Raw genomic sequence first — 18,849 nt, 5'->3', positions numbered from 1 at the left:
CAACAGGACCATGGTAAGGGAGTGGAGACAGGCGGTCTCCCTCTCCAGCGGCAGTGTGTACCCCAGGGGGCCGAAGGTGCCGTCCTTCCCCCCCAGCAGCAGTATGTCCTACAGAGAGCAGAGACAGTTGGTCCCTCTCTACAGCAACAGGACCATGGTAAGGGAGTGGAGACAGGCGGTCTCCCTCTCCAGCGGCAGTGTGTACCCCAGGGGGCCGAAGGTGCCGTCCTTCCCCCCCAGCAGCAGTATGTCCTACAGAGAGCAGAGACAGTTGGTCCCTCTCTACAGCAACAGGACCATGGTAAGGGAGTGGAGACAGGCGGTCTCCCTCTCCAGCGGCAGTGTGTACCCCAGGGGGCCGAAGGTGCCGTTCTTCCCCCCCAGCAGCAGTATGTCCTACAGAGAGCAGAGACAGTTGGTCCCTCTCTACAGCAACAGGACCATGGTAAGGGAGTGGAGACAGGCGGTCTCCCTCTCCAGCGGCAGCCTGTGTTTCCAGGAAAGGAGCACAGCACCCCCTCTCCCCAGCGGCAGCTTTCCCCAACAAGGGGAGACACCAATCCTCCAGACGGCGCAGATGGGACCGTGGTCTCTGTGCCTGACCTACAGGGATGCTGGACAGCCTTTCCAGATCCCCAACTACCCTCACCGGGACACCCAGAGGAGGGGGTAAGTACAAATTCCCCTCCCCAGCTAACTCCTAGCGTGGCACCAGGGTTAACGGAGGCGATGCTAACCCCTCCTGACGTCCAGGTTCCCTTAACTACTGAGCCGGATTATGGTCTCAGTACCCCAGCGGAAGAGCTGGCAGCTGGACAGAGCGCAGTCGGCCTCTGCCCTACCTTTGTCCCTGGTCCAGAGCCTGATGACCTGCAGGCTACCCCAGTAGAAGAGCTGGCATCTGGGCAGAGTGCAGTTGGCCTCTGCCCTTCAAGTACCCTCGGCATGTGGCCTCATTACCACAGCCAAATACCCAGGTGCAGTGACTGTGTGTTGTGGGTGGGCTGTTCCTGTACTTTGATGTTGTGGGGGGGCCACTCGGACATCTGTTTATTGTGGGTTGGTGGATCGACTAACGGAGGCACTGACCGACAGAAGGTCAGGTGCCTGGTTAGTCTTCCCCCCAAAGGGGAGATGTGTGACGAAGTGCCCTTCGCCACTTTGTCCTGGAGAGGCCTGCTTGCCTGCCTCCTCCCCTGCGACTATGGTCCTGGACTATATTGCACTGTAAACTCTGTATTCAGGCATATGGACTTGTATTAGACTGTCTTTTTTCCCTTTATCTATGCTGGAGGTTTGGACTACTAATATAACCTAACAGCCAGGAGATTTAGGCGAATATATTGCATAAGAATCACATTACTGGAGAATACAGCCGTTCGCATGATTTCATGCGAATTCTTTGTGCTCTGAATAGGTGGCCGCCATTTCGGGACTTTTCCACGTGTTCGCGGCCATCTTGCGTGCGAACAGCGGTGTTTGCCTGTGAACGCATGGAACTGAAATCGGAAGCGCAAACAGGCGAATACCGCTAAGACCTCCAGACATCCAGAATTACGCACGGAAACTACCGAACGACCGGCCGTTCGGTAGTTATACTTAACTTAGTATGGGGATTCTAGCGACCACAAAGATGCGAATGGATGGCAAGAATTTCGTCTATTTTACCGTGCGAACGGAGACCGACCGCAAGGCCAAAACTCATGGAACTATTTTCGGCTAGTTGGTCTGTGCGGTCGGTCAAAACTTTGGAGCCCTGTATCTCCCGAACCATCCATCCGAATGGGCTGATTTTTGGACAGACTGTTCCCCTGAACAAGGGCTATTTGGGGATACCAGATTTAAAGCTGTACCCCCTGTTTTTGGGGTACATCCAGAACTTGGGTAAAATAATGTATGTTTTAATTAGGTTATGTGTTTATCTGAGGGGAGGAGACGTGGGGGTGTTACCATGCATGTGATTGGTCAATTTCATCCTCCCCCTGGGAGTGTCCTGTATGTACCTGATCCTAATAAAAAGCAGGCTGGGTGTTCCAGTCCTCAGACCTCTTCTGACCCTCAATACGTAGCCGTGTCTCGTTATTGGAGGGAACTGCTATATCACACTGGGGATTGCTATGCGCTGCATATTCCCCTGAGCTCTTAATCACTTAGCTCTTTTAAGAGCTTGTTCCTGTTACGCTCTCCTGGAGGAGAGGTCTTCCCCACACGGTCCTGGAGGACAGAAGCCGATCCAGGGTGGACGGAAGACGGCGCGGCTCCAGTTAAGCTACGGCGGTTGTGGAGCCTGCGGTGGTTGTGGTGTCGTCTGCAGTGCTTGGAGTCCTCTGAGAGCGCTAGGAGCATCCATCAACGGAGGGTACTCGGCCGGGGTACACGGAGCTCCGTTACAATGTCTTTACAAGTTAGGTCGCTAGACCAAAATTTGTTATGGTACAAATACCAAACTTCATATTTTAAGAACTGTAAATATAGATGTGCTAGCCAATTTTTCCAAATGAAAACAAAGAAAAAAGGCCGTAGGGGTGTAGAAAAATATTTCTCATTGTCTCATTAAAATTTTTGCTTTCTAGCTTAAGGAAGCAAGGTTAATTGTTAGTGTAGGACTCACCTCACTAGAGGTTTTGTCTAGATGTGGCAGGTAGGATTATACTTTAATGGCCATTGGAGTGATACTAAAATCCTGACAATTCCTGGTTATGAAATGCAATCCAAATGCATCTATGTATGGAATTCTCAGTTTTTGAATGTAAAACTGTAAAAATAAAAGTAAAGGGTCATATGTGACCCCAAACACAGTTATTTGGTAATACACATTATAATTGTATGAAATAAAGTATAAGAATTAAATAAACAAACACATTCATGACATAATAAAAGATGATCTAAATCATAACATACTGTTACTAATGCAAGTGTTAGACATGAGATATAGTTTATGCATTTGGTAATAATGGTGAATGTACTGAATAATTCGGAAACAGATACAGTGACCTGTATATTACAGAAAAATGTATAAAACTGGGGGGTTCTATTGCTGTCATAAACCATGAGACTGAATGTCTTGCTCAAGTGTTTTGAAACCATTTAATTCACAATGTAATGTAATCTTCATGAATTATTTCTCATAATTCATAAAGATAATATCATCCCCGTGAACTCTATCAAGTACAAAAAAGTCAGAAATAATGATCAACTCATAAAATCATCAATATTATCCTTAAAAATATTTAAATGTAATCATAATAAAAAATAGTAAATAAAAAAAAAAGATAATCCTTTGTATACGATATACATCCTTATGAAAACCGCAGTAATCTATCTAATGTTTAAATTAATCATGGCTGCTCGCACAGATATGTAAGTATTCATGATTTAAAAACAGAAGATTTTTTTCTTCAATCCAATAGAAGTCTATGTGTGCGTAATAATAAAACATGTTTTTTTCAAAAGAAATGCAGTAGAATAGTTTATGAACTGCCCCTTTTGAAGTAGTTTCATTGTAGATGTTAGTTTAGTTCTAAAGGTACAAACAGGGAAAATACACACATGTATATGTTTAGATACACAGTACAAACACACATGAATTTTGGGATGCACAATAACTGTATTTGCATTTTCTAAAACAAAAGAAAGCAAAGAAAACCCTCTCTGTTTCTGGTACCGCTACCAATGTAGAACTGGAACCTTCTGCTAATTAGGACGTTTGGAGGATTGATTGTACATACGCTCTTTGTTTAGACAGTTAGTAATGAGTCTGTCAGGGTAAAAATGCACTTACTCATTGCCAGCTTCACTAACCTCATCGACACATATGGAGTCTCACTCATTTAAGTTAGAATTACCCCATTCATTTTGTCTTGGGTCCATGGGCCCTGGCAGCTCAATATACACTGTAATGACATGCTTCATAAATTTTATTGATACAGTAGCTGAGATCAATGTCACCACAATGATTTCTACAGCCACACCGATAATATATGTATATGCATGTGGAAAATAAGAATAAGCACAGTGAATAAAACTGTTTATAGATATGTAGACTTAAGGGCTTAAGTGAAGCATGTACTTTTACTTTGAAACTACTACATCGAGAATGCATGTATAAGATATGCAGAGCTCAGATTATAGGGAACACTAAACAGTGACAACTTTTCTTAATAAATGAAGTTTAATCATTGCTGAAGTGGGCGATGGAACATCTTCACTTTGAAATAAGAATCTTAAGGACATTTTCTTTCCAATTCACTTAAACAGGCATGCCTGTTATAATCTGATTGTATCCTCCATGAAAATGAGCTTTAATTTAGTGCCCACTCTATACTGTACGACTAAATCAGGAGGGATAGCATTGTAAGTGGTAGCTTTTGGCACATTTACTTAGTGATAAATATGAAGAGTTTTAACAGTTTCAATGTTACATCGTAGTCATATGATTTGCAGAAAAAGGAGATAGACAGACCAATAGATAGATAGATAGACAGACAGACAGACAGACAGACAGACAGACAGACAGACAGACAGACAGACAGACAGACAGACAGACAGACAGACAGATAGATAGATAGATAGATAGATAGATAGATAGATAGATAGATAGATAGATAGATAGATAGATAGAATGGGTGGCTGGGTGGGTGGATGGATGGATAGATTGATGGGTGGATCAATGGATGGACAGATATATAGATAGGGAAAGACAGACAAACAAATGGACAAATGTGTGTATATATATATATATATATATATATATATATATATATATACATACACAAGATCCAGCGCACTTACCTATCCACTGAACAGCAACTACAATGTTGACAGATTTTATTAGTTTTTTTAAGAACACCTAATCTAGGCAAAAATAATGGGGGTTTAGTTACATTATATGATCATACATTGCATAAGCCTGCCACAATATCAATGTACCCTATCTTCGGCACGTCCTACTCTAACAGCCTAATGTGTTAATACATTAATATTACAAAATTAGAGTGCAGGGACAAACTATCTTTCCTATACCCTATGAATGAGTAAAGCTTAGGGCCTAAACATGGTACAAAGTTGATATTATTGAGTAGCAGATGACTATAGAAATAATGGGACAAGAGGTGAAATTTAAATAGGATATGAAGCATAAGAGGAACTAACAAGTTGACATAAAGTGGTCAGAAGTCCACAAAAGTGACAGAAGTGGAAAAGCAACACATATAAAAGAGGATCAGAAGAGGAAAGGGGAAGCTGAAAACAGGACAAAGACAGTGTGGGACAATATCAGCTTCTTGACCCTAGAAGAGATCTGACAGAAATTCTGGGGTCAGGTTTGTTTTCCTAGTTTGTTGGAACATTGGAAAGTGCTTCAAACAGTGTTTGCCCTCCTTTGTATCAATAACAAAAGCAGATGTGACAATGGTTGAACTTGGTGGACACAGGTCTTTTTCAGTCTATATAACTATGTAACAATGGAATCACAGAAAGTTGTCGTTTTATTGGTCAGTTAGAGATGGCACGGTTTAACATAAAATAATGAAATGTGACAACTATAGCCGAAATGTGGAAAATCTGTGTACATATTTTAAGTAATGTTTAAACATTAATTAAGAAACAAATGATCACTTTTGTTTCTGTGTCAGGAAGGAAAATATGCACCCTATACTTTTACTTTAATATGTTTGCATTTGCTAAAAAAAATGAATTTATGAAATGCTCTATATAGTTGACCTTCACTTAAAGTGTTTACATTTATAAGGTAGAAAGCTTACAAACGAGTACATTTTGCTTATGCTAAGCCATTAATTAGTATACAATTAACAGATACATTCAGGTTTGTTGTATCTAATAATGCACACACATAGTATATGTTAAATCCCACTCTCATAATATTGTAAAGCGCTACGGAGTCTGTGGGCGCTATATAAATGGCAATAATAATAATTATAATAATAATAGTATATATAGTATAATCATGATATATATTATGGTTAAACATCAGCTTTATCATTGATGCTTCTGCAGTATCTCAAAGCAGCCAGCAGAGAATCCATGCATAGCTAGCATCGACCAAAAAAAAATATGGCTCTGTAGAGGAATTTATCCCAAACACTCTTGTTTCATGTTTGTACAAAAGTATGTATTTTATTATTATCATTAATATTACATACAGTACAATCCAATAAGTGCATGCAATATTTAACATCCTTGTCCTCAAATAGTTCTCTTCCAAATCAGCTGTGTTTGTTTGGTTACAGAACCCCCTCACGAGCAAATATATTATGTACATATAAGGATGCAGACAACTGGCTGTTTAGTAAATTCTCAATTTAATTTGAGCATGGTGGGAGTTGTAATCTGGATCAGCAGGGAAATCAGACTCATGGAAATTAGAATCCTTGCCACAAGATACCTCAAAGCAAAAATAATAATAACAAAATTATTGTAAAAACTAAATAATAAATTAGCACATAAAGGGGTGCTGTAACTGAGCAAACATGTATCCATACTGTCCCCCATATGCTTGCAAGATTAGTCATTCTGCTAAGAAGGGTGATATGCAGATCAATCTTCATCTCCAAACAGAGGCTCATTGGAAACGATAAACCCTTCAGCCAAGCTGTGTAAATTGCTGGAATTCAATGTAACAAGTCTGAATCCCCGTTTAACTAATTCAGCACCACAGCAGCGTGGACAGCGCCTGTGTGTTCTGATTGTGGAACCTGCTGAATGGAACAATTCTGAGCTTCGCAGTTTAACTAATTCAGCACCACAGCAGCGCAGGATAGCTCCTTGTTATTCTCGATCCGTATCTCGTGTAAAGGATTCACCGTAGTCTCTTAGCTTAACCCTTGAGAGCCTGCCATTTGCCCAGCGGAGTGCTTTGGCACGCAGGCAGTTAATACCAACCCTTGATTCCATATCTTGATCGAAATCCAGATGGAAAAATGCATATGATTAAAGGGGATTTTTTACAGAACTCAGACTACACAATAGATAATTGAGTGTCTTCTTTTTCCCTCCTTTTTTTCTTTTATTGCTTCAATTATCACTTAATCGTACCTGTACTTACTTCAGAATAGCTGTTAACTATTTCATCTCCACGTTTTAGCACCTCAATAAAATAAAAATAAAAAATATATAAATAAAAAAAATATTAGATAAATTAAATATTATACCGCTAGGATAATAAATAAATAGATATAAGAATAAAAAATAATCTCCAAGTTATAACAATTGATGACTATGCCTTATACAGGTGATGTATGCCAAAATGAGAGCTAAATCCCAGGTAGCAGCCTTGCTACTAAAAAAAAAAAAAAAAAACATCCCTGATAATTTAACCCTTTATGAACCAGAGGAGTAACCGTAGATCTAAATTGCTGTGCAATGCTCTGTTGACTTCTTGCACTCAAAGGGTTAAGAAGAGTATGTGTTATGTTTTTTTTTCCTTCCAAGATCTTGGAACATTTGATCTATAGCATTGATGGGGAAATGCTAATTGCGTTTGTATCAGTGCCCTTTTGCAAACGCTGAGCAGAACGAGTTGCTCCTTCTCTTTGAGCGTCTCTGAAGGCTGGGCAGCACATGCTCTGCTGTTCTAGGTGTATAATAATAGCATATGGAATCAGAAAGATTTTTTTACACCATTATTCAGCCACCCTCTTTCACATAGGCTCTTCCTCTGCATTGCATCCAAGCTTCAGTGATTTGCTGTTTGGAGACTGCAGATTTGCATAGGCTTCTCGTAGGAAGCATATTCTTTCTTCCCTGCTTCTTTCATAAGGGTGCACTATTCTCAGGATACATCTTCTGGCATTACTGCTAATAGTCAGAGCACTCTCATTGCTTGGGGGAAGTCTGATTATTGAGTTGCTGTGGTTAAGACTGCTCTTTGAGTAGCTATCGCAGATGCTGAATCCAGACCAGGAAAGGACATCAATTTTTATTTCTCAACAATCTCTAGGAAGTGGCTTTTCCCTCTGTCTTTTACTGGATATCCTGTGGATTATTATGGCTGTGATTCATCTAGAGGAAATCCCTTTGATGCTGGTAGTTTTGCAAACTATGGATTATTAATTTAAGGCAACTCCTCAACTTGTCACCTCTTGTGATCTGGAGAGGGATCAGCTCAAGAGATACAGGCAGGTCACTGGGACTATGTGTTTAGCAGGGCACTGGTTTCATTGGACCAGAAATCTGGAGGAAACAGTGAAGTAGAAGAAGAAACATATCCATTTTTTTTCTTTTTTTTTTCTTTGGAGGAGTGCACGGGGCTACAGGAGGAGTACAAATGCCTGTTGTGATGGAGCTGTGAATTGGAAGCCTTGGATTGTGGGGAAAAGTTTGCCCAAAGCTGCCGCTGGGAGGCTGTGCCCTGTCTGACTGCCCCATGCAGCAGCAGCAGCAACAGCACCAGCTACGGATGCTTTGGAACTGTACAGCTGACCCGGGCCCTGGCAGTGCCAGTCTCCGCTTGGCCATGTGGATACTCCCCCTCACTCTCAGCGGGGTCCTTGGGGTGACCTGGGGTGCATCCAACCTGGGATCTCATCATATCCATCATTACCACGGGGGGAAGCACGTTTCGGCACCTATTGCGATCTACAGGTCACCAGCTTCATTGAGGGGAGGAAACGGTGGGTCTTTATTTTCACCTGAATTCTGTTTGTATTTTAACCCCTTCCTTCTCAGATATGCCAGAAACTCCAAAGCCAGCTATGGGGCTGAGGTTATCCCTAATAATACAATTCAAAACATGTTTTGCCATCATTGTAGTAGCCTGGTATTAATAATATATCCTATATAAGGCTATTATTGCAAATATTAGCAGCACCTGTTTTGTGTTTTTCTATAAAAGTCTGCTATGCATCACATATGTATATATTCTGTGTGCAGCAAAATTCATCAAATAATATGAATATAGTGAGCCCAGCACTGTATTAAATAATTGTGTACTAGAGTCTTGAACAGTAAGATAGATGTTTGTGTGTGTACCTCTGTGTGAGTATGTGGGGGATGCAGAAAATTGTAATGTGCAGCCATATTACCCTTTAACATAATACTCTCTATGAAATGAATTAATAGTATTTTCATAGTCTGCTGATAGCTCATCTTTGATATATTGCTGGGGACTACCAACCCTATAATGCATAGCCATCACAGAGGGGAACATAGATCACACCTGAAATGACAATGGAGTGTCAGTCCTAACACACACACACACACACACACACACACACACACAGAGTGAGGTGGGTTTGCAGACCAGTGTTCAAAATGACATACCTATTAAAATTGGGTTAGTAAATACATATAACAGGACTTGCTTGAGGGTGACATGCAATCCTGGGGAGGTTATATACTCCTCTTGTGCCCTCTGTAGATATGATTGCAGTCTAGGGATCACACAATGCTTGTGTTTAGTGTTATTGACCCTGTGTTGTATAGTTTAACTGTTGTTCTAGCTCAACCCATGACTGCAGTGCAAGCCAGCACATCTTGAATACAGTAATACCAGCCTGTCTTACACAGAGAATGTACAGTATGCTGAAACAATAGAGTAAACACTACTGTCTTTCTAAGTCTCATATTAGGTTACATTGTATATACCTTGATAAGCCTGATATGTCCTAATAATGTTACCCCCTCCTTTTTCATTCACTGTGTTTCAGAGACAGTAATTCTAGTTACTGTAGCTTGATTTGACTCCATTCAAACAGATTCTCTAACATAATTGCTTTATCCCCTATTTGATGATTACTTTCTGAACGTTAACCTGAAGGGCTGAATGTCAGAGTGAAAGAAAAGGAAAATATTATGTAGGATCACTGATAAGACAGAACATTTGGTTGCAATGCCTGGAGAATAGGCGTTAATGGAAGAAATGTTTTTCCCTAATATACTGAATAGCTGCAATTTAATTTAATCCTATGTTTGAATTCTGAATTATGTATTCTCAATGTAAAATGAGGAATCCTCTCTGCTCAGCTCGGAGTCTTGATACCTGGATAATGTAAAGTAACTCGAATTATGTCTTACTAATATCAGTGCAAGTGTAAGACAATCAAGGGGTTTGCAGTTTCACTTTCATATAGAACTTGGTGCAGTTTCCCTGGGGAAAATATACTGAAAAAGCAAATTCATATTCTGTGCAGAAAGTAATTGATCTCAGGAGTCTGAAGGGCTTTGAATTGTTTCTAGGTACATTTGTGCTTAAAATGAAATATATTTCTAAGTAGGTCATAGCGATTTAGATTTTAGTCCTCTAAATTTGTTTTACTTTCTAATTAAACTGCATAGCATTTCCAAGCAGATCTGTAGCTGCTATTTGTCCTATTACATTCTCTCTCTTCACTCTGTCCCCTCTCCCTCTTTCTCTCTCTTCTTTCCTCTCCCCCTTTATCTCTCTCTCTCTCTCTCTCTTTCATCTTTTTTCACTGTCTCTTATTCTCTCTCACTCTCTAAATCTACCTCTCACTTTCCCTGTCTCATTCGACCTGTCTCTTTGTAATACATGTACAGTTTTGGAAGCGACTGATATAACAATATGTTACCCTTATATGATCAAATATGTCTTGAGTAGGGGAGAATCAGCTATTAAACTGCATAGTTCTAAATCATTTTCTAATGTAGTGATTTCTTCTATTACCATCTTGGTGATGTCACCGCACACCAATCACACGATGTCCTCTAACCCATAGTTTATTTACTAAACACCTCATTGTAGCGAATTGAAAAACAAATTCTGCAATTTAACCTAAAATCGTCAAGCTGTGATAATAGTTGAGTTTGTATTTATTTCCAAATCAGCTTTTTATCCCTAAATGTTTAGTTTCTCTATTCAATTAACTACAATGCAGTGTTCAGCTAACAAGACCCACGCTGTAGAATATACTCCGGTATTCATAAATGTTTGCTTTAACCTCTTTAGGACCAGCAACAGACAGGTCTGTCACAATACTAAGTGACTTACCACAGCTGGTCCTGAAGAGGTTTCAAAAAATATCTTTTGGGAATAATACAGCACATCAGAGGTCTATCAGTGAGTAAAAATGTGACAGATGATTCTTCAATTGAGAATCTAGCTGGCTAAACACCTCATTTCAATAGTAATCTCTTAAAGGGGCATCCTTTCTCTTTAAAATTGGACCACTGGTTAATTCCCAGAAAAAAACAAATATTAGGTTATCCATGAATAATGAGAATTTTAGTTTCCCCAAATTCAATGACGTGTGACAATAATCATTCCTGACTTTATTGCAAAATTTTACAAAACAATATATATATATATATATATTTAGAACCATGTCAAAACCATGTTAGAACCATGTCAAATTTGAAATCATTTCAACTCTGATAAAAAAAAAAAGTATCAAAGTTGAACTAACTGGTAGATTCGTAAGTAGTGCTTTGCAGTACAGGAAATTATGACATTAAAAGCAGTGGTTGGAATTTGCTGTCTTTTGTTATTTCTATGGCAATTTATTGGAACAAAAACACCTCAAGCAAATTTCAGTAATTCAAGATTCTTCTTCTTACCTTCCTTCAAAACGTGACATCCTTTTCATATGACGAACACAAATAACCAGTTTTTATTACGGTTTTAGTTTGTGTGCAGTGGAGGCGCAGAGTAGAGAGACTTGTTAACCAAAAAGGGGCCTAGTGCATGCCACAAAGGATCATATTGAATATATATATGTATTGTATTCTTATGACGTGTGACATAGCAGGAGCCCAAAATACAGTCCAACACTAAGGCCTTAACAATCACTATTCTCTGCATTTGATTTCTGCACGGTACTACCTTATTGTGTGGTTTGTCATTCTCAAGGACAATGCACTTGTATGGGCTTATTTTGTCTTGGGCTGACAAATTCACAACATCAACCATCTTAAATCTGTCAACTAGTCATTTTTTAATTGCCACTAATTGTTACGGGAATAATCCCACACTCAAATAGATGAACCTGTTTTTTAAAAATTATTTTTTATGTTAATTTTTATACATATATAGTGCTCAGCATCAGAGCTTCACAGAGAACTCAATAAAGATTGATTTTAACACAAGTATCTCATACATTGTGTCCAAATCATTTAAAACAATAAACAGTAACACATTTAAAAAAAAAAAAAAACAGCTACCTGATCAATACAATACTTGATTATTGTCGAAAATGTCTGTCAAGTTTTGTGCTAGGTTTGATGGTAACACTAGTAGGTTCCACGTTTATCAGTACTCTGTTTGCATATCATAAAGCTCACTTGCTATTTGGTACGGTACCTAATGCTGTATCAGTGAATGCTTCCTGTTTTGGAGTATAAGTGTACTCATCTCAATCTACAGACTCAAACAATCTGTGTGCAATCACATGCATTATAGCGTCTCTTTTGTTCTTTTGTCAGTCTATAAAAAACGTTTTAAGAAGCATAAGAAAAAGACAAAGGGCTTTAGTGTCTCTCTCTCTATATATAGTGATTTTATTATGGTAGGTAAATTGTATGTGCTCTTTATACTTAACCTAGCATGCTAGCCAGTGCAGTTGAAATTATTTGCAGTAAAATGGGTCCCTTATTATCTCACAGCCAAATGCAAACGATGAGAATATAAGGAAGGCTTACATCAAATTATTTGTGTTTTTAAAATGGTAAATTACAAGAAAGTATAACATAAATAGATAAACAAATAAATAAACAAACACACTGCATGTACTAAGCTCAAATAATGTGATTCCAAGCACACTGATTGAATGAGGCTACGTATTAATATTAAGAGCTTTTGTGATGATGTTTTTGCTGGGAATTTTTTTTCTTTCTTGTAAACGTATATTGGCTGAAAACCAGTGCTACGTTATTAGTGAGCACAGCTTCATTTTTCTTCATTTTCTCTGTTTGCACGCTTCATTTACACTATCATGGATTGTCATTTACAAGGCTTACAAGGTGGCAAGCAGATCTCATGGTTAACCTTTGCATATTTATGGGTGCTGACCCAGATTCGAGGCATTGTGCACAGCTAGAAAGCACTGCATTTTTAACAAATGCATTCTGGTTGCTCTTTTCAAGACCTTATTACCAGTATTTCAAGATACATGCCAGATAACCCTGGCAAAACAAAATTTCAGGAATTAAAAGCGTTTTAAAGCTTCATTAAAGGAAAACTCTCTATTATTATTATTATTTGTATTTCTTTAAAGAAAAATAAGAGTATAGCATCTGTATGTATAAAGTTGTAATTCCTACATGGTAGTTAATACCTATTTTCACTACATCTCCTAGGCTACTCTTGCACCCAATCAAAGGCCATTTTTAAACCTTCTTTGATCAGAAACAGTGCTTATTTGAACTATGCTCATGTATCATTTGAACTGCTAAAACAATGTCAGAGTGTGATTTTGTAAGCCCGTTTCATGTGATTAACACCGTGACTTGTGAATACATTTGGCTCATGGTAACCTACGTGGTCTTTGATAAGTGGTGTTCCTGAGCAAAGAGGACATTATGGATAAATTACTGAAAAATTAAGGAAAAAGAGAACACTATGGAAAAAGGGTAAACTTGCAAATAAGTTTACTTATATGTCTGCACTGTTATATGCACACAAAGTCTAAATGTCATTTTTAAAAAAAAAGAAATTCTCAATAAACACAAAAAATACTACAGTTTTTCTTTAAACATGAAATTATATTTCATGAAGTGGTTTTAGTGATATTGATTCATTAGCAGATTATAACAGTTTCTTAAAGCTGCTTTTACTATATACATATTTATTACAATGTGGCAGAACGTTCTGCATTGTTGTGTAAAAGAACAGAAATTCAGACAAGTTGACAAATGGGAAACATATCATGACAGGTTGCCATACGGAACATTTTACATGAAATATGATATACCATAGCTTAAAAGCATGTTATCTAATATGAGCTTGTGGGTGGTAGATACTGAAGATGAAGAGAATTCCTTGAGTAAAAAACATTAATTGAAGAGCTTAGTTGGTAATGTGGAAACGTGAAATAACTGATCTTCCTCGAGTATTTAAATAATGTGAATGATAAGTGTCCATGAACAGGTGGCTTTCTATGGAGCATTTAAATCTGTGGAATGTGTGGGAGAGTCTGACAGAGTGAGGTAAGGAACTCCTGAGAATAGGTGTTGAAGAGGAGAAGTTCTGTAGGTGGGTGTGGGAGGAAGAGATGAACGAAGAAGGTTCAAGGCACAGGCAGGATGAATAAGGTGGTTGTAAACTGTTTAGAGATAATAGTACAGATTAAAGGTTCTGTGTTTTGTAGGTGAGGGTCAACACTCAACTTTTTTATTATTGAAGTAAATGGGGATTTACAGAGAAGCACGTCTGATGATATACTGCTACTGTATTTTATAAATGTAAAACATTATATAGTTTATCTCCAGAAATAGACTTGTGACATAGAACGATAATGCCCTTGATTTTGTTTTTTTCAATGTCAGACTTGTTTCTGTATTTGTGGTGTAACCACCATGTAGTTACTGTTCCACTACTCTTTTTTTTTCCTATGTAATGCAAAGTATGCGAGTATAGATTCTCATTCAAATAAACATGTTTTACACAGTTCTGTTCATGTGGCATTCATATGCATTAATGTTCACACCATCATGGGATGAATACTTAGTTTGCAGGCTCCATCATGACATACTTACAGAATATGATAGGAGCAATAGCTCTTCAGATGCAGTCAACTTCTTGCACCACTGCCTAAATCTATCTATAGCATATATTATTATTATAATTGGTATTTATATAGCGCCAACTAATTCCGCAGTGCTTTAAAATATTATGAGGGGGAAAGGGGGGATTTACAATAAATGAGACAATTACACAGTGAACAATAGGTAGATGAGGGCCCTGCTTGAACGAGCTTACAGTCTAGAGGAGGTGGGGTAAATAAACACAACAGAGCCACTAAACAAAGTGGAAAAGTAGCAGAAGGTGAGAGGTGAGAGGTGAGAGTGGAGTTTGGCTCTTTAGGAGAGGAAGAGACATATATAAATAAGTATAGATAGGTTACTCTGGGAGTCCATAAGCATTTCTGAACAGATGTGTTTTGAGGGACTTCTTAAACAATTGAAGACTAGGGGAGAGTCTGATGGGGGTAAGCAAGCTGTTCCAAAGGAAGGGAGCCCCCCGCAAGAAGTCCTGCAAGTGCGAGTTAGCAGTAAGGATGCAAACAGCGGACAGGAGAAGGTCACCAGCACAGCAGAGAAACCAAGAAGGGGCATATCTATGAATCAGGGAAGAAATGTAAGAGGCGCTAGAGTTGATTAAAGCTTCATAGGTAAGGGTTATTATTTTGAATTGACACCTATAGGAAACAGTAAGCTAATGTAAGGATCGACAGAGGGGTGAGCTATGGGAGAAGCAACAGGTGAAAAATATCAGCCTGGTGGCAGCATTCGGACAAATTGAAGCACGGCAGTTTGGCTTCTATTTATATATACACCAGCCATTGGCAAGTGAAGATTCAGCCCTGGAAAGTAGAAAATGAGAAATTCACCCCTGGAGAGTTTGCTACAGACCAGTGATGGCTAACCTTGACACCTTAAATTGTTTCTGGAATAAATTTCCCATGATGCTCAGCTGGCTTTTAGAGTCTACAAGCTACCTGAGCATCATAGAAAATGTAGATGGTTAGCCATCACTGCTATAGACTCTCCAGGTTTGCAGTGGCAAGTAATTTTATATTAGTAATAGAACTGCTACCAGAATTGGCCAAAGAAGTAACACATGCAATAAGCACGAATGGCACAATAATTGCCCTCATGATATCACAAAGGTAATGGAGCTCTTGTATAATAGTAATTCATAAAACATTATAGATTGCTTTATTTCAATAACAAATTAACATTTTGTAAGAGTGAATCATTACACATTTCAGAGTTATTGTGTAATTCAAGATTGATTTTATTCATTCTATCTTTGTAAGTATTGATCTTTGAGGACATTAACGCTAATTAAAGACGTAAAATGTTATTATTTAATAAATTCCAACCTGAGTTACATATTTTATTTTGAGATCATTGACTGATTTTAAGTTATTATGCTTTTTTTTGAGTTTATGAAACATATTTTAAAAGTAATGCATCTTATTGATACATTTGTTGGTGTATTAAGTTAAGGAAATAATATATATGTTAAAAATGTCAAACTTTCAAATATAAATTGATTGAATGGCCATGTTTATTCATAATCCACCTTTGATACATGTGAATGGCTTGAAAAGAAGGCAACTGATACATGGGTAGATATTAATGAATCCAAAGTGCTGATTATTTTAGCAGTTAGTGCTTAGAAAATGTTGAAATAATGTTCGCTTTCTGCTACCGTTCGTGGACATGAAATGTTTTCAATTAACAATATTGATGAATACACAAAAACACTGGTATTGGATACAGCAATATAATTGTTTTTAACATTTTAGGAGTTGCAAGACACATCTAATTAAGGACATTTATGTGTATCTGATAAAATGTATGAAAGAAGAGGTTATTTGCAGACCAGAAACGTTGAAAATAATTTATAGTTATCCCTATAAACTCAACAACAATATCCAGTACCAGTATTTATCAATATTTCAGATTACACTTGCAGATCTATACCACGTGTGCTATTGTAACTGGTGCTGATTAGATGTGGCAGTGTGTTCATCATTATAACTCTGCTGATTAACAATATGCTTGACATGGTCTTTTATTCTAAACCTGTGTTTCTTGACCTTTTCTAATTGATTACCACTAGCTAGACATTTTAATGTCAAACATCCTCAATATCCAACTTTTAATCAAAAAAGTGCACATAGGATAAACTTTTCCTAATAATAAATAAATATGATATTGTGTCACCCACCTCTTGAGTCCACAGATGTGCCTAAAAGGTAAATATTCAATTTGATAAAATCAGGTTTAGGTTATTATAACAACTGAAAATGTAATTGTAATCAGATAAATAAATTAGATTAACGTATTTATATTACCAGTGGTAGAACATTGAAGGAATCAATTTCAATAGTTATTAAACGTGTACTCAAATATCACGTAATCCATAATTTAAAAATTGACCAATTAATGCACCATCTGGACCTGGACCTCGGGTGGTGCCTGAAGACTGGTTATACATCTAGGACACAAATGGGTTATTACCTAAACAGGAAAATGTGAAGAATTGCAAAGAATATTGTGATTTTTAGGTCACAATTGTTAAGTTAGAAAAAAAGATGAGTTGGTAAATGTTTATCTGTTTTGAACTAAAAGTCACAGTTTCCTTGCAATTCACCACTGTTTTCCACTAAATTAATGAATAACCCAAAAGTATTCATTTGGCAGATGTTAAAGTTGAAGTTACATTTATAAACATTATTTAGAAATTGACAGATCTATAACACATTTAATTAAATGAAGAAAAAAAATAATATTTATGAAGGCTTTTGACTACTGAGATTTCTATTCTTCTAAGCAATGAGTTTGAGATCATCCCTATAAACCATCTTTTTACAGACAAAACACAAACATTAGCAATTATAAGAACATGGGTCTCTGAGGCATTATTTAATTTTTTTGTAGAGACATTTTGCCAGAAAAATGATATTGAGAAGAAAACATAATTGATCGTGGTATACCAAACATTAATCCAGTTATTAAGAGTAATGCATTTATGTCAGAAATAAAAAATGGCATTTTTTTCCCTCAACCTGGCCTCCCACACAATTTCACTCTCTCTGACAGTAAAAGTAAAACGATGAAAAGATATGATGCAAGTGAGATCAGTAATTAACATTTTGTAACAAAAACGAGATATTATCCTTTTCCTTGATGACTAAAGATAGATAAAATGCATTGAAAACAATTAATAAATATATATATATATATATATATGTACTAATTTGACAAAACAATATTTTTATTTCAATTTGATCTCCTCTTAGAGTACATTTGAATGCCAAAATAGTTATTTCTGAGTAGATACTTAACATAAAACCCCCATATTAATTATCAGTCAAACCATCTTTTGCTGAAATACCAGCTTTAAATCCTCTGGGGTACTAGATATTTTGCCTTGTGTTTGTGACCACTGGGAGTCAAAAAGGTTCTCCCATAATGATACCTTATATTCTGTTCAATTCTCACAGGTTCCCAGGTCCTACTACTGAAAGTCACTCTACAACCATGGTGCTGCCAACATAATACTTCACTGTAGTGTTTGATGAGGGATGTGCAATGTTTTGTTTGAGCCATAGCAGTTTAAATTGTGGTCAAAGGCTATATCTTGGTCTCATCTGATGACAATCCTTTTCCCATATTTTAGTAAAGTCAGTCTCATGCTTTTTAGAAAGCATAAGATTTGCTTTCTTATGGCTGGTTTTAAAAAAATATATATTCCTTCTCTCCATCGTCCAATGCAGGGCAATTTGATGCAGTACCCTTGAATTTTTGACTGGTGCACATTTAGTTTAGTCTGAGCCAATGACCTATGTAAATTATTTAAAGTCATTGATGGCATCTTCTTGGCTTCCATCACATGTCTACTCCACTCTTGTTTTTTTATAATGACCTTTTCTAGGTACTGTCAGGGTGATGTGGTTTAGCCTCCATTTCCATTTACTTACCTTGTTCTCTTTTTTTAGTCATATAGCATTCTAACTCTTACTGCTGTGAATTGTTAATTATTCTTCCTTCTCACATTGTCCCTTACGATCTGCATCTTGTTCAATGATGCTTATCAAGAGTGGGATTTTTATCCAGAGAAAAATGTTGGTAAAAAGGTCTCACATTCAGAGCTCAATTGTTAGCCAATCTTTTTGCCTCAAGACATTTTTTTCAGCTGTTTAA

The 18,849-nt window shown here is 37.6% G+C and overlaps 1 protein-coding gene across 22 annotated transcripts in view; it reads left to right on the top strand.

Moving 5' to 3' along the window:
- The window catches only part of NRXN1 (neurexin 1), a 1,100,495-nt gene that overhangs the window by 744,821 nt on the left and 336,825 nt on the right, over window positions 1-18,849 (top strand). For 4 of the 22 annotated variants that reach the window (XM_063443960.1, XM_063443959.1, XM_063443958.1 and 1 more), the window contains exon 1: window positions 7,646-8,630. The exons of the other annotated variants lie outside the window; for them this stretch is intronic. In XM_063443960.1, the coding sequence (XP_063300030.1) occupies window positions 8,384-8,630 (247 nt within the window). In that variant the 5' untranslated portion in view covers window positions 7,646-8,383. Of the gene's footprint in view, window positions 1-7,645; window positions 8,631-18,849 lie in introns of those variants that run through there. 22 annotated transcript variants of the gene reach the window in all.

This window comes from Pelobates fuscus, chromosome 2 (assembly GCF_036172605.1).
Source record: "Pelobates fuscus isolate aPelFus1 chromosome 2, aPelFus1.pri, whole genome shotgun sequence".
NCBI classification, from domain to species: Eukaryota; Metazoa; Chordata; class Amphibia; order Anura; family Pelobatidae; genus Pelobates; species Pelobates fuscus.
This window is presented reverse-complemented; position numbering and strand designations above follow the sequence as displayed.